The 13,602-nt window shown below is 42.2% G+C and overlaps 1 protein-coding gene across 1 annotated transcript; it reads right to left on the minus strand.

The window, feature by feature from the left end:
• Positions 1–3,384: 3,384 nt before the first annotated feature.
• tmem42b (transmembrane protein 42b) lies at positions 3,385–5,180 on the minus strand. The gene is made up of 3 exons (XM_076106490.1): positions 5,004–5,180; positions 3,859–4,005; positions 3,385–3,528 (listed from the first exon to the last, which is right to left on the minus strand). Exons 1-3 carry the CDS (start codon positions 5,178–5,180, stop codon positions 3,385–3,387), a joined length of 468 nt encoding a protein of 155 aa, XP_075962605.1.
• Between the last annotated feature and the right edge of the window lie 8,422 nt (positions 5,181–13,602).

A 13,602-nucleotide genomic window follows, 5' to 3' on the forward strand; every position in this document is an offset into this window, starting at 1 on the left:
CTAATCAAACCGTCTCAATTTGTGTTAAGAAGTCTAACTTAATGTTAAATTTGTCATTGCAGCAGCCTTCAGATTTAAGCGATGACTGATCTGCACATGTTTTAGGTTAAAGAGTACCAACAAACTACTGCAAAATCAGTCTCTTTTCCATTATACTACCAAGACATTAGGTCAAAACTTTACTGATTTAAAAGTGCTGAAATATTTACTGTAGTTTTCTTGCAGCGCAGCACATGAAGTCGCCAACGTGACACGCGCGTATTTGAGTGGTTTTCTAATCTCTCTGTACGACCACATCTTCAGTTTATGTGCACACGGATATACAAGTACATCACACCTTAGGGCCATGCGGCTGTCACAGAGCTATAAATGTGGCTACTGCAAAGCTCCGACTGGTTATATTACAGTGAGAGTGGGTTCACAGGTAGATGGTTTACCCTCGTATCATGCCGTTAACTAGGGGAGAAGCCAGGCACCAAAAAAGCCTTCGGAGTCAAAAGCACAGATTAATGTTAAAAATAGTTTGACATTTTGGAACATACACTTCACATTCACTTATTTGCTGAGAGTTAGATGAGAAGATTGATACCACTCATGTCTGTATGTTAATATGAAGCTACAGCCAGCCGCCAGTTAGCTTAGCATAAAGACTAAAGGTTAAAGGGGGGCACGGCTACCTGTCTGCTAACTGCCTACCGCCTACCAGCATCCCGAAAGCTCACAAATCAACACATTATATGTCCTTATCACATTACACGTGTTATCTGCACCAGAAATTCTACGTAAAAATGTAAAATTGTGGTTTATGTCCCGAACTATTTCTTCACCAGTCTCTGTGGGTTACTTGGAAACTGCTCCCAGCCAAGAAATAGTATGGCTTAAAACCTCCCATGAAACCACAACTTGTTATTTGTATGAACAAAGCTATACTGGTTGACTTAGCTTAGCATATAGACGGTAAACAGGAAAAGAACAGCTCCCAAGATTCACCTACCAGCACCTCTAAAGCTCACTATACAACATGTTTGCTAATCAGCTGGTTGCCTGGCGAACCTCACAGTGCTTTTACACTTTATTTAACAAACTTGATATACAACATGTTCATTCGAGGTGCTGGTATACTTTATTACATTTGGACAAAACCAGGCTAGCCGTTTTTTCAGTCTTGAGTAAGTTAAGCTAAGCTAAGTGACAGCTAGCTCCACTTATATAATAATCGGACAGACACGAGAGTGGTATCAATCTTCTTATCAAGCTCTCGACAAGAAAGCGAACAAGCGTAATTTCCCCCCCAAAAGGTAATGCAACACACCCAGGATGTGACTGGTAGGCACAAACAGCTGAATTCACTTCAGCGTGGCTGGGAGTGATATCCACTGCTGAAGCCGGCCTTTAGCTTGAGCGCTGTGTAATCACATTCTCACTGCAGTCACATTCATAGGGATGCATGTAAAATCACATGGTACAAAACCTGCACAGCAGCATCTGGAAGGACATCTGATATATTTGTGCGTTGCTGCTGTGGAATATTACACACAGGCATAATAGCTACCGTTACGCATTCATATTATGATATGTATCCAAACAACTGCAATGTGATCACACAATATTGTTCAATAAAGCATTAGACAAACCACTGTATACTACAGTATACTTACTTAGCTTGATTCATGCTTACAGAAACGTCCCTCTAGCAGCATTTATTGCCATTGCCTATGCTCAATTATCCACGCTCAAAGCTCCCTCGCTGTTACACACATCACAGTGTTATGAGATATAAAGGAAGTCTAATGGTATTGCAAACGATGGGCGATGGACAGGATAATGGATAATCAGAAACGCAGGGCGCATTAAAGCTCAACAGGCAATGAAGAGGCCATGTGATGTGTCTTAACGCTGTAGACACAGTTTGGACATTTTATCACACGATTGTGTGTTTAATAACAAGAAGCAGCTCACAGGGACGTCGCTCTGATATGGACCAGGTTGCTTTGGTGTGAGATATTTTGAGTTCAGGCCTCAGTAGGAACGTGCACACGTCTATCGTAAAGTGGAGGAGCAGCTCCCTCAAAACACGTGTCCTGCTCATATCTTGAGGTTCAAGATGTCAAGAAAGACAAATAAGAGAAAAAAAGAGCCTGGCACGAGCCTTTCAGTGCTACATTAGTATTATTACTTGTCAACTAAGTGCTTCATTCATTATTATTCACCTTGAGCATGCATAAGATGCAACGTCAGTGTAGGATGTTTACAGTGAGTGTCAGAGTAACTTAAGGAAATGTGAGAATTAAGAAAGCTTTGGTGATCTGAGTGATGGTGACATCAAAGTACATGATGCCATTTGCCCATGAAGAAATATATAGTATTATCTGTCTCCTCCTTTAAAGGTATAGCTTTTGAGAAATGCACATATTCGGTTTCTTACCGAGAGTTTAATACCACTCTCCTGTCTGTCCTTTACATATGAAGCAACAGCCAAGGGATTGGTCAGTTTAGCTTAGCACAAAGACTGGATTAGCTAGCCTGTCTCTGCCGTAAACTAATAACATTTGTTTAATCCATATGAAAACCGAATTGTAAAAAATGGATGTTGGAATTAAACAAACAAGATCAAACATGTTAATTGTGAGCTTTAAACGTGCTGGTAGGCAGAGTTTGTTAGCTTCAGACGGAGCCAGGCTAGCCGTTTCCCTCTTCCACTTGTTATGCTAAGCTAGGCTAACCAGACGCTGGCACCAGCTTCATATATACCGTACAAACAAAAGAGTGGTATCAATCTTCTTGTCTAACTCTCAGTAGGAACGCAAATAAGTGCATTTCCCAAAATGTATAATTATTCCCTTCAGTCTACTCTTTTCCCTTCCTTCGCGTCTGTTCTGTTAGCCCGTGAGTTGTTGTGCTGCCGCTGACTGAAAAACTCCCCAAACAAAACGTAAAGCTAGTATAATTTTTGCTTCATTGGAGTGGTGAAAGATGATTTTAGAGCGTCTGCTTGACGCAGGCATCCATTAGCTTGTCTCCACTAGCCAGACTGTAGCTGTGTCATGGCCATACTGGCGAAAGGCCAACATCTCCTCTGATTTTAGAACAGTGTTTCTCTGCCTACATGCAAACAAAACGGACAGATAAATAGTAACATTACAAATAAAGCATTTTTTCTTCATCAGGAAGGATGCAATTTAAGTGGCATTTGGTTAATCAGGAAACAAGTCAGTCAATAAAACTGGTAATTGGGGGAGGATTAACTACAAAACTGGAAATTCTTCTCACAAGATCTCACTTTTCTTTGGCTAGATGTTGAAATCAGAGGAGATGCTGACCTAAAACACACCTCATTCCACAGCCAGCCGGAGCCAGGCTGAACTCTAGTGGAGACAAGACATATTATTCGTCCTTGGCGCCTGCGTCGTGTTGCCCATCCTGCGGTGAAACCCTCAGCAGTACCAACAGACCGGAGAAGGTCAGGGAGATCCCGACCCACCACAACGTTATCTGGGCTTCACCAAAGATCAGCTGGCCCAGAAGAGCCTGCAGGGGGCGAAAAACAAAATCCGTGTTTCTTCATTACAAAGTAAATCAGTCTCTACAATGTCATTAAAATAACCGCCAATAAGGATGCCTTCAGGCGATATGTCAAACAAGGAGTTGAACCTTGACAAAAAATTCCTGTACGAGGCCTAAATCACTGCGACAGGTTATTTCTGAATATAGCCTATTTTCTAAATGAATGCAGCTTATATAAGGACGAAAGGTCACTGTGAAATTAACTTCACGACAGTTCTCTATTACGCTTTAAGGACAAGTGGCAGCAGACTATAAGGGTGTGTGGGAGGTCCTGTGAGAGAGACTGTTACTTACGGAAGATATGAAGTTGGAGGCGGTGGTGGTCACAGTGGTTTGGGTGGAGGAAGAGGAGTACCTGAGTGCTTTGGCGAGGAAGGTCCACATCACAGCATTGCAGGTGAAAAGCAGCCCGCCACACATCAGCCTCAGAGGGATATGAAGCTGAAGAACAAAAACAGAACTTAATGCAACTGATTTGTGTCGGCTTTAATGCAAAAGTTTGTGCACTTTGCAGTTTTACATTGTTATATATACAAATGCATCAATGTTTACGTCGCATTTTCATGTTGCGGTTGCTGGAGGTGACTACCTACTTTATATATATTTAAGTAGTTCAATTTGTAACAATGCATCACACCTTGTGTAAAATCAAAATCTGCAAAGCAGTAACTTGTGGAGTGAATTATGAAGTATCTTAGAAATGCAAGTACAGGGCCTTCAAATTTGTACTTCAGTATAGTATTGAGTAAATATACTTAATTACATTCCACCACTGCAAATATCATTGTAAATAATACATTATATCAATGAAAGTATTATAATACATCAGCATCACATTACATTAATTATTTTGTCTATTATGATGTTATACCAGAGGGTGCATATTAAGAGCTTTTTGTGTTGCTTCTACCTGCACACCTCTGCTGTTTTAAACATCCTTCAGATTAAATGGGGTTCTACCGTTTAAGGCCCCAGGCTGTCTGCGGATGTTTCTGACATCACCGTGTGACGTGTGCGCACAGCGTGAAGGTCACACCGTGGACCGTATGTAGGGTCACACACGACACCTGACCCCCCCCCTTTTAAAAAAAACAACCCTTCTCTCTTCACAACCACGCCGAGACGAGTTGCTTAAAAAAAATAACGCGATAACACGCATACACACTCGGGACGAGCTGCAATGTCATCCGGCACGCGGACACGGCACGAGAGCGCAACTGCCGCATGGGCTCCCCTACCCCGCGCGATGCTGCTGCTGCCGCCGCTGCCGCCGCTGCTGATGGTGCTGATGCTGAGGGAGTCGGGGAGGAGAGTCGGGCGGGGATAACCCCCCAACTTCCTCCGCGAGAGATCGCCCCGCTCGCAGGCGCGCACGCTGCATTATTCACAGCCATCCTCACTGTGTAAATAATTAACTCAAAACTGTGGAGATGCCTCACCCGGTCGCAGGCGGTAGTTTCGTCCGCTTGTCTAAATTTCCGCTGCTCTCCCCACGTCCGGAGTCCGGTTTCGCAGACTCCCTTCAGGTAGTCGGCTCCGAGGGACAGTTTGGCCGACGACGACGCCACGGCCCCGAGGAAACCCGCCAGCAGTGCATAGAAAACTCCCGGGAACATGTTGACGATGAGCCGAGGCACATTATTTTCTAATCCACCTTTTACATTTCTGATGATGCTGCTGCTGGTCCGCGTTGAGCTGCCTGCCTGGTTCGTGTGTGTGTGTGTGTGTGTGTTTGTGTGTGTGTGTGTGTGTCACTGTGTGGCACGTTTTCCTGCACTGTCTACAGACATCCGTCCGGTGGCAGTCTCACAACACATGGTCAACCCGTAGCAGCGCTGTGGTTGGACTAAAAAGCCCCCCTGTTGCATTCTGGGAAAAGCAGTTCCATCATTCTATAACCTTAACTGAATGAGTGACTTTGAAGCAGCAGTAAGGTACCTCCAAACATAATGGAATCCTGATAAACCACAATATATGGCCTTAATTAGATATTTTGGTTGGAAGAGATTAAGCAGATCATCAATAGACAGTAAATTGAAGTACCCCATATTCTTCTTTGCTATAGCCTAAGAGGCTATACCGGGTGGAATAGAGGACAATTAATGCTAATCTAATGTCCTTGTGTGTGGGCATAGGCTACGGCAAAGTCTGACTTCAGTTGATCCAGACCTCTGTTCCCTGCAGCATACTGATGAGCTGCATTATAAAGGCTCATTACATTAAAACACACCGGGTATAAGAGGGATGGATGGGTACAAATGTGTGTGTGTGTGTGTGTGTGTGTGTGTGTGTGTAGGCAGTAGGGCAGTATTCTAGATCCTCACACGTGATCCTCATTTCCTCCCCCCTGTGCCCTTTAAAGAGAGATGAGCCTGTCAGAGAGGCAAACCAGAACAAAACTAGAATTTTCTCCTAATTAGGAATAGAAAGTGGAGTCATCATCATGAATGTGTGGTATGGGCCTGTATTGACTGTATTAATCTGAGCGTTGTTACGAAGACAAGAGTCCTCTGAAGACAGACGTCCATCTCCTCGTCAGACTCGGCAGGGACCATGAAGACAGAATGGTGTCAGTGTTGTCGTGGACTTAAAGACCTTAATTACTTCCAAATCAGTGCATGAATCTGGAAGTGTGATTTACGCTCTCACAAACTGATTGATAGCACAAACTGAAAACAAAATCTTATTTTGTTAGGTCTTTGTTGTCTTTTGGCCACATAGGGAAACTAGTTTATTTTAGGCTGAATAATGAATTATGAACTTGAATAATGCTCAGACACAGAGATGTATAAAATAGGGGTTCAAGGGTTTATTTCATGCCTTCATATTGCCTTTTTATGCTGACTACTCACTCAAAGATAGACCAAAGTATCTAAAACAAAATGCAGATATTTCAGTTGGGACAGTATTAAGGGAATGTGTGGTAAAATGCACAAAGGGGAAAACTACAAATAGTTAATTTGGTTTTTGTATTGAAATTGACACAATAATTAACTTACCTCTTAGCTAATGTGCAATAGCTCATATTTTTGGCCACTTGGCGGCCAGGTGTGAACACAACACTGTCTTAGCTTGTTAGCAAACAGTTTGTTATTCACTGTTATTAGCAGCGACGGAGCAACATTAGCATTAGTTTGGAGTCGTGTTTCTGGCGAATGTAAGTTTAATATGAACTCTTTTAACTCGTCTCTGCTCTGTTCTTCTCCGTCCACATACCAACTCATCTGTTAGCTGCTAAATGCTCCACTATGTTCGGTCGCTCTGTCTGTCTGACTATCATTACTTTAGCTGTCTGTCTGTCTGTCTGAGAGTGCATTGATTGGGCTGCAGCTGGGGCAAGAAATTGCAATTCCTGCAATCGCAGTCTTGACCAAATATGTAAATAGTATGTTTTGTTTTATTAAGGGCAGAATAATCCTCCAAACTTTTATTTTATCACATCTTGAAGGTAATCCTCATCCTTTTTCTCAACCGGGCCAAGTGTAAACCCAAGTTAGTGTCCAGGCCAGTAGATGTCTCTAATGTGCTTCAGAGAAATACGTCCACATCCACCACAACCTGCTTTTGATGCAAAGCACTGACTTTGGGGCAGCAATTAGCTTGAAATACAACCTGTTTTGCCTGTTGATGCTTTGCTCTTTTACCATAACTCCATAATACCGTTCCATCTTGACATTTGTGAGCAATTAAATCCTAATTAGCCTGTAAAGAGACCACCAAGGCATTATTTCTGCTTTGAATACATCTGCATATGTCAAGTTAAGTTATGGGGTCATTCCAACTAAGAGGGTGATCGCAGAGTCCTTAAAGGAAATTAGAGGCACTTAAACATGGAAGGAAACAAACTTGGGAATAAAACAAGCACATAACAATGCAGGGCGAGAGCTCGTGTTGTCTGTGAAGAAAGGATATTGGAGTGGCGAGCAATGACAGTGCAGAAGAAGTCAGGTGTTTCTGTCACAATGTCCTTTGCTCTCATCCCCTCCTGAAACAAGCTGCGGGGAAATGACCGTCCTCCGTCTGTCACACTTTGACACCATCATCCCTCTGGAGTGTCTGCTTAGCGGGAAAAGTCTGAAACCAAGAGGAGCCATTAGCTGTTATCCTCGCTTATATTTTCCAGCCTGAAGCTCCTCTGACAAATACAAGTGTCAAGTTAGTGCTCAAATTGGCGGTCCTCCTCCGCTTCTGTTCAATTGAGCGATAATTGAGCCCACAGAGAGCTTTAGTGACATTTTTTTAACTGAAGGTCTGTCACTGCCTTCCTGTGTCTTTGTCCACCTTTTCTGCTCCTGGTCCTGTATGGTGATTTAATAAGGAGGAAAATACCATCTTCAAAGTGTAGGGTTCATTAGTGTAACCATTTTAACTGTGACCTTTAACTCGGCTGTCAATTGCTTGCAGTCGGATATAGATTTTGACAAATGAAAGGGAAAATTCATAAAAAATGGTTGCAAAAGGGATCCTAATTATCTGTCTATTATTGCTTTATTTAATCTCAAGATGCAGTAAAACATAATAATTTAACTTTTCTTGGCAGAGAGATGGTGACCACTTTGGCTGTGGGATTCTTTTTTCTTTTGGACACACAACCAACTTATATAAAAAACAAAAAAAGAAGAAGAAATACCCACACTGCTATCTTTTCTCCAAATATGTTTCCTTCAATTCTTATTCTACAAGGACATGACAAATAAAAGAACCCTTGGGGAAGATAGCAGTGTTTTGGGAGCTTTATTTGTGCATTTAATTGTTATCCAGTACCTCCAAATAGTTTATATGTTGCACACAGATGGAACCAACCTACCAAAAAACTCTCTTTTTATTGTGTGCCTTTGATTTATACAATTTTCTACTTATTTTGTTCAGGCCTATTACATTTGAGGCAAGTTATATCTGCACCGTACTTTTTGTATTTATTTTGTCCATATACTGTAAAGTCTGCGTTTGTCACCAGTGATGACCAGTGAGTGATGAGTGGTGACTCAGCTCAGTTGTAGTGCACAGTACGTTCAAGTGTTTAAAGTTGAAAGCGGTACGTTCAAGTGTTTAAAGTTGAAAGCGGATTATAAAACCTTGAAACCTTCCTTTATTTATTCTTTTTACTTTAATCTTTCCTCTGAACTATGAGTTTTTGTTTTTATCTGTTGCATCCTCTTCAGAAACTTTTCTTGGACGCCTCTTAGGATTTTCCGCCATAGCTCCTGCTATACTCTCAGCTGCTGCATCACTTCTGGTGGGGCAGCGCAGGAAAGTCGCCAGGTGAACCAGACACCACAAGTCTGGTGCACTGCGAAATACAGAGAGCTTTCCCTGACGCCGATGGGCTTAATCAGCATTGTGTGAACTCGGTTTGGCAAGTGCTTGAAAGTAACACAGAAACTCCAGCTTTAACCTTGTGTACAGTGCTTGTTTAGGATAGTTTTATACTGAAGTGAATGTAGGAGCTTGAACCAGCAACAGACTGAATGTACTGCTGCTGCAGTCTGAATCGGCTTTCAACATTGTGGCATAATGCAACATATGAACAGTGATGTGTTCCCTTTCACATACTGTTGTATGTATTAAGTGCTTTTGAACGGTGATGCATTCGTTTAACTTATTAAGCAAATCACATAGCGACCATGTGACCATGAATCCTTGACCTTAACTGTTCATGATTCGAATGAGCAAAGGGATTTGTGATTTCTAGAAATGTTTGGATTTCCATTTTTATTTTTCTGATACCTGAACTTGCGTATTGGCCAATGCACAGTACCGATCTGATACCAGTGCTTTAAAAACAGGTCAAAGGTCGGGTCATAATTCCCTCTAATATCTATTTTTTTATTGCTGTGAAAACATCTCCTTCAAACAACACTGTATATATTCAAGTTTCTCGCCAAAACCTCATTTCACAAGATTACATTTGAACACATCATAATAATGTTATAACTTGCGTGAACGCATAATGCAACTTAATGCAACCTCCGTTAGCTGTTAGCTCTGTTATTTAATTAAGACTGTGCTGCCCAGCTAACGTTAACTAGCTCTCCTGCCGATTTCAACACGGATTTGTTTGAAAAAATAGCTTGCCCATAAGTGTTTAATCACAGGAGGCTAGTACTGGTTTGCACATGTGCAGTACGGATTGGGCAGGATGTACGGATCAGGTGGCGAGTGTCACGGGTTTTTGTTGTTCCTGTGTTGCATAAATGAGCTTATAAATGAAATGATAACGTGTTATCTGATCGGTGCATAGACTTGCATACTCGCAGATACCTGATCCAGCATTTTATGCCCTATCAGTCATTTACAACGCTTTGGTATCTGAACAACTGGTGATTTTAAATGTTATGCCTTGGCTTTCTTTTAACCTAACTCTTTATATGCGAAGATTTGGACAATAATATACACTCTAGGGCAGTTGTGTTTTATGGTCTTGTCAAATTGTGTTGATAAACTGGTCTTAATTACCCATCGTCTTTCCTGCAGAGCTTTTAAGGTGTTCCGACCTTCAGAGCTGGCTGAAGGTTTCTAAAGTGTGAACATTACAGCCTCCATATTCATCTCTATGTATCGGAAAGCCTTATTCTTTAGCTGCCTTGATGAATATGCATGGCTTCATCCGTCAGCCTAGCATGAGAGCTGAGAAGTCAAATATTCACTTACAGGCAGACACACACACCCTTGAACTATGAAATCATTCTCTCCCACTATCAGTTTACAGTCGACACAACGACACACACACACACAGTTTGCTCACCTTGTCAGCGTACAGGGTCAACTGCACCCTTCCAGTCCATTAAGTAGCTGGCAAGGTTGCTGCTCTTTGTGAATAATACAGGCTGTTGTGCAAACATAGGCAAGCTTTTGGCAAGTCAAGCATCACATGTAATTTATTACGTGACAGATGGAACTCCCTCAGTAAGGCAATTATCTGAAACTGAATAAACCGAACAATTGTAAGATTACATTACAGTAAAACCAAAGTAAGAGCCGACAGGAGGTCCTTTGACTCCAAAGCCTTTTTTTCCAGAAAGCAAAGGTAGGGAGACATTTTATGGAGACATGTTGGCTGGCAGCAGAGTTTACAAGGAGCGGATAAAATGTTCCCAAAACAAACAGACCCAAGATAATCTCCTGTAGTTGCCAGGAACAAATACACCAGGTGAAATTCTAATCCGATCCAGCTGCTGTGCCAGCGGATACATAGAAACAAATGAAGGACGGCTGTGTTTCTCCGTACATCCCTGTTGGGATTTGATTTGGACTCTCAGTCTGAGAGGAGGAGATATATGTGGTTTGTGTACACAAAGTAATGGGCAATGTGCAGATTTCTGTCAGGGACAAGGACAGACAAGCTCACCCCGATAAAATGTAACATCGCTGATGTAATACACCCATCCATATTCAAATTCTGACAGCCTGCTCTAAAATGAACCCTGCTATTCAGTAGCTCTTCCAATAACCTTAGACAATGTGCGCTGACTAAGAAATTATCGTTTATTCTGACGTACTGTATCCATCAACGAGCAAAACTCCCCATCCTTCCACTTACTCTTTGCGATGCCAGGATCCATTAAAAGCTGTGAAATATTATGGCGTGGTAGTCGAGGCATTAGAACTGAGAATGTGTGCTGACCAAGGACCTCTTCACACGCCTTTATCTTTAAAGCTGAGTCCTGGGCCTTTTTCTTCGCTGAGCCTTTTGCGAATCAATCATCAATTATTTTCTGAAAGGCTGTCGGAAATACCAAATGCCAAATGTGGCGGACAGCAGCGCACTTTGATCAAGGGAAGGTTTGCTTGCACAAAGTTTGCTGCTGCAACATAAGACCAGAGATCGCAAGTTTTCGACATTCGTAAACAAATAAGAGGCGTGACTTGGGAAATACATTTATTCACTTTCTTGCAGAGAGTTAGATGAGAAGATTGATACCGACCTCATGTTTGCACGGTAAATACAAATCTACAGTTAACAGCTGGTTAGCTTAGTTTAGCCTGGCTCTATCGGCGCCTCCATAGCTTACCAATCAATAGATCCAAACAAAAACCAAAGCTATGCTAACATCCTGTCTGTGGCTTCATATTTACTGTACATCCAGACTAGGACCAAGCTGCTGGTCCATCAAGCAGTAGTTCTGTCCTCACTCCTCTTTGGTGCTGAATGCTGGACTACCTACAGCAGACATGTTAAAGCCCTGGAACAATATCACCAACGATGCCTGCATAAGATCCTAATGACCAACTGGGAAGAGAGGCGAACAAACATCAGCATCCTGGAAGAAGTCAAACTACCAAATATCTCCACAACTATCACTCGTCACCAGCTGCGATGGACTGGTCATATAATCCGTATTCCAAACTCCTGCCTCCCGAAACAGGCCCTTTATGGTGAATTTAGGGAGGGGGAAGTGCACCCAAGGGGGACAAAAAAAGCGGTACAAGGATAACCCACCTGAGGAAATGCCACATTCACCTCAACAACTAGGAAGAGATGGCCTGTGACAGGAACCTTTGGAGAAGGATGACGTTTGAAGGGAAAAGGACCTCCGCCTTGCCATGAAAGCAAAAGGGCAACGCAGAAAGGAGAGACCCACCAGCAAACTGCTCCTCCACCTACGAATACTACAACTGCCCACACTGCAACAGACCAGGATTGGATCCAGGATTGACCTTTACAGCCACCTGAACTCCCATAAATAATCCATTTCACCAACAGGAAGACAATGTCAGTGTACAGCCTGGGAAAAATAAACGCACCGACTCACAGCTCTGGGTATTGAGTTCTTTACAGTGTCGCGGTGAGGAAACACCTATTTCTGTGCCGCTCTGTTTCGACCGAGTGATGGTGACGGTGACGGCCGTATTTCTTTCATCATTCTTTTCAGTTCATTAAGCACATTGCTGAGGTTTACTTTCCATATTCTAAAAGTAATTGGCATCCTCCACAGGTGCTATTAGAAATCGAAACCTTTTAATGTATGCCGCTTTAAAATTTTAAACTGGAGCTCCCATGAAAAACCTACAAGCACAGCAGCGTGGGTCATTTTTATAATTTGTTTTTAGCTGTAATCTCTGCTGTTTAAAGACGTTTACAGCATCTGTACTTTCTGTCCTGCTGTTTTTACAGACATGTCTGAACTAACCCCTCAATCCGTGAAGGTCTGGGGCCTATGGGAAATGGTGTTTTAATTAAGGCTGCTAAAACCCAGAGATATTAAATAAACAACAATATTGGAGTGTTTTTGAAAAATAAAATACCATCCTTATCTAAACATTTGAAGCGAGCCATTCATTTCAAATGATTTATTCAGTAGCCCAGAAATGTCATGGGAACAAGTCTATAGGAAATTTGTGCTGCATTCACGTGCTGTCAGAATAATCAGAAGAATAGCAAATACTGGAAACCGCTATCAACGTGTTTAAACACTTTGAGCAATAAAATAAACAAATCTTCTATATAGCATCTCTGTTGTCTCCACACTATGACTTAGAGCTCATGAACACACCGAAGTTGGACCAACAACCATCTGAGGAGCGTATGAATGCACCATTAACCTGCCGTGCTGTCCGTCTTGGTTTGAGTCTTATTCCACTGGTCCTCGCTTGTTCATTGAGTGTCATTGCTGCAGTGCGTAACGTTGTATGTAAGTGTTGGGTAATCCCAATACAACGTTACAAAAGATGTGATTTGACTGCATCATTTTTGTCGTTGTTCCTGAGCAAGTAGCAGATGTCTCAGTCCAAGAGAACTGTTCATTCAGACGTAACCCTGAGAAGTAACACAGTGGCCTTATAGTTTTCTTATGTTCACACTGGAAGCTTCACTTTTTCAAGAGAAAGAGGGTTTGAGGATGAGAAAAACGAGCATCTTGTCACCCACGTTGACTAAGGTAACCTGTAACCCCACAAAGTAATATAATGAAGTTAGCCGATAACATGCCCCTTTGCCTTTGGGATGAAATAACATTAGGTTACTAATGCAGATAGTAAAGCAGTCAGCTGGACACGTTCGGCCTATATTAGAGCAGATGAAAACACAGTTGAATCCAT

This window comes from Anarhichas minor, unplaced genomic scaffold (assembly GCF_050575085.1).
Source record: "Anarhichas minor isolate MPS153535 unplaced genomic scaffold, ASM5057508v1 ptg000033l, whole genome shotgun sequence".
NCBI classification, from domain to species: domain Eukaryota; kingdom Metazoa; phylum Chordata; class Actinopteri; order Perciformes; family Anarhichadidae; genus Anarhichas; species Anarhichas minor.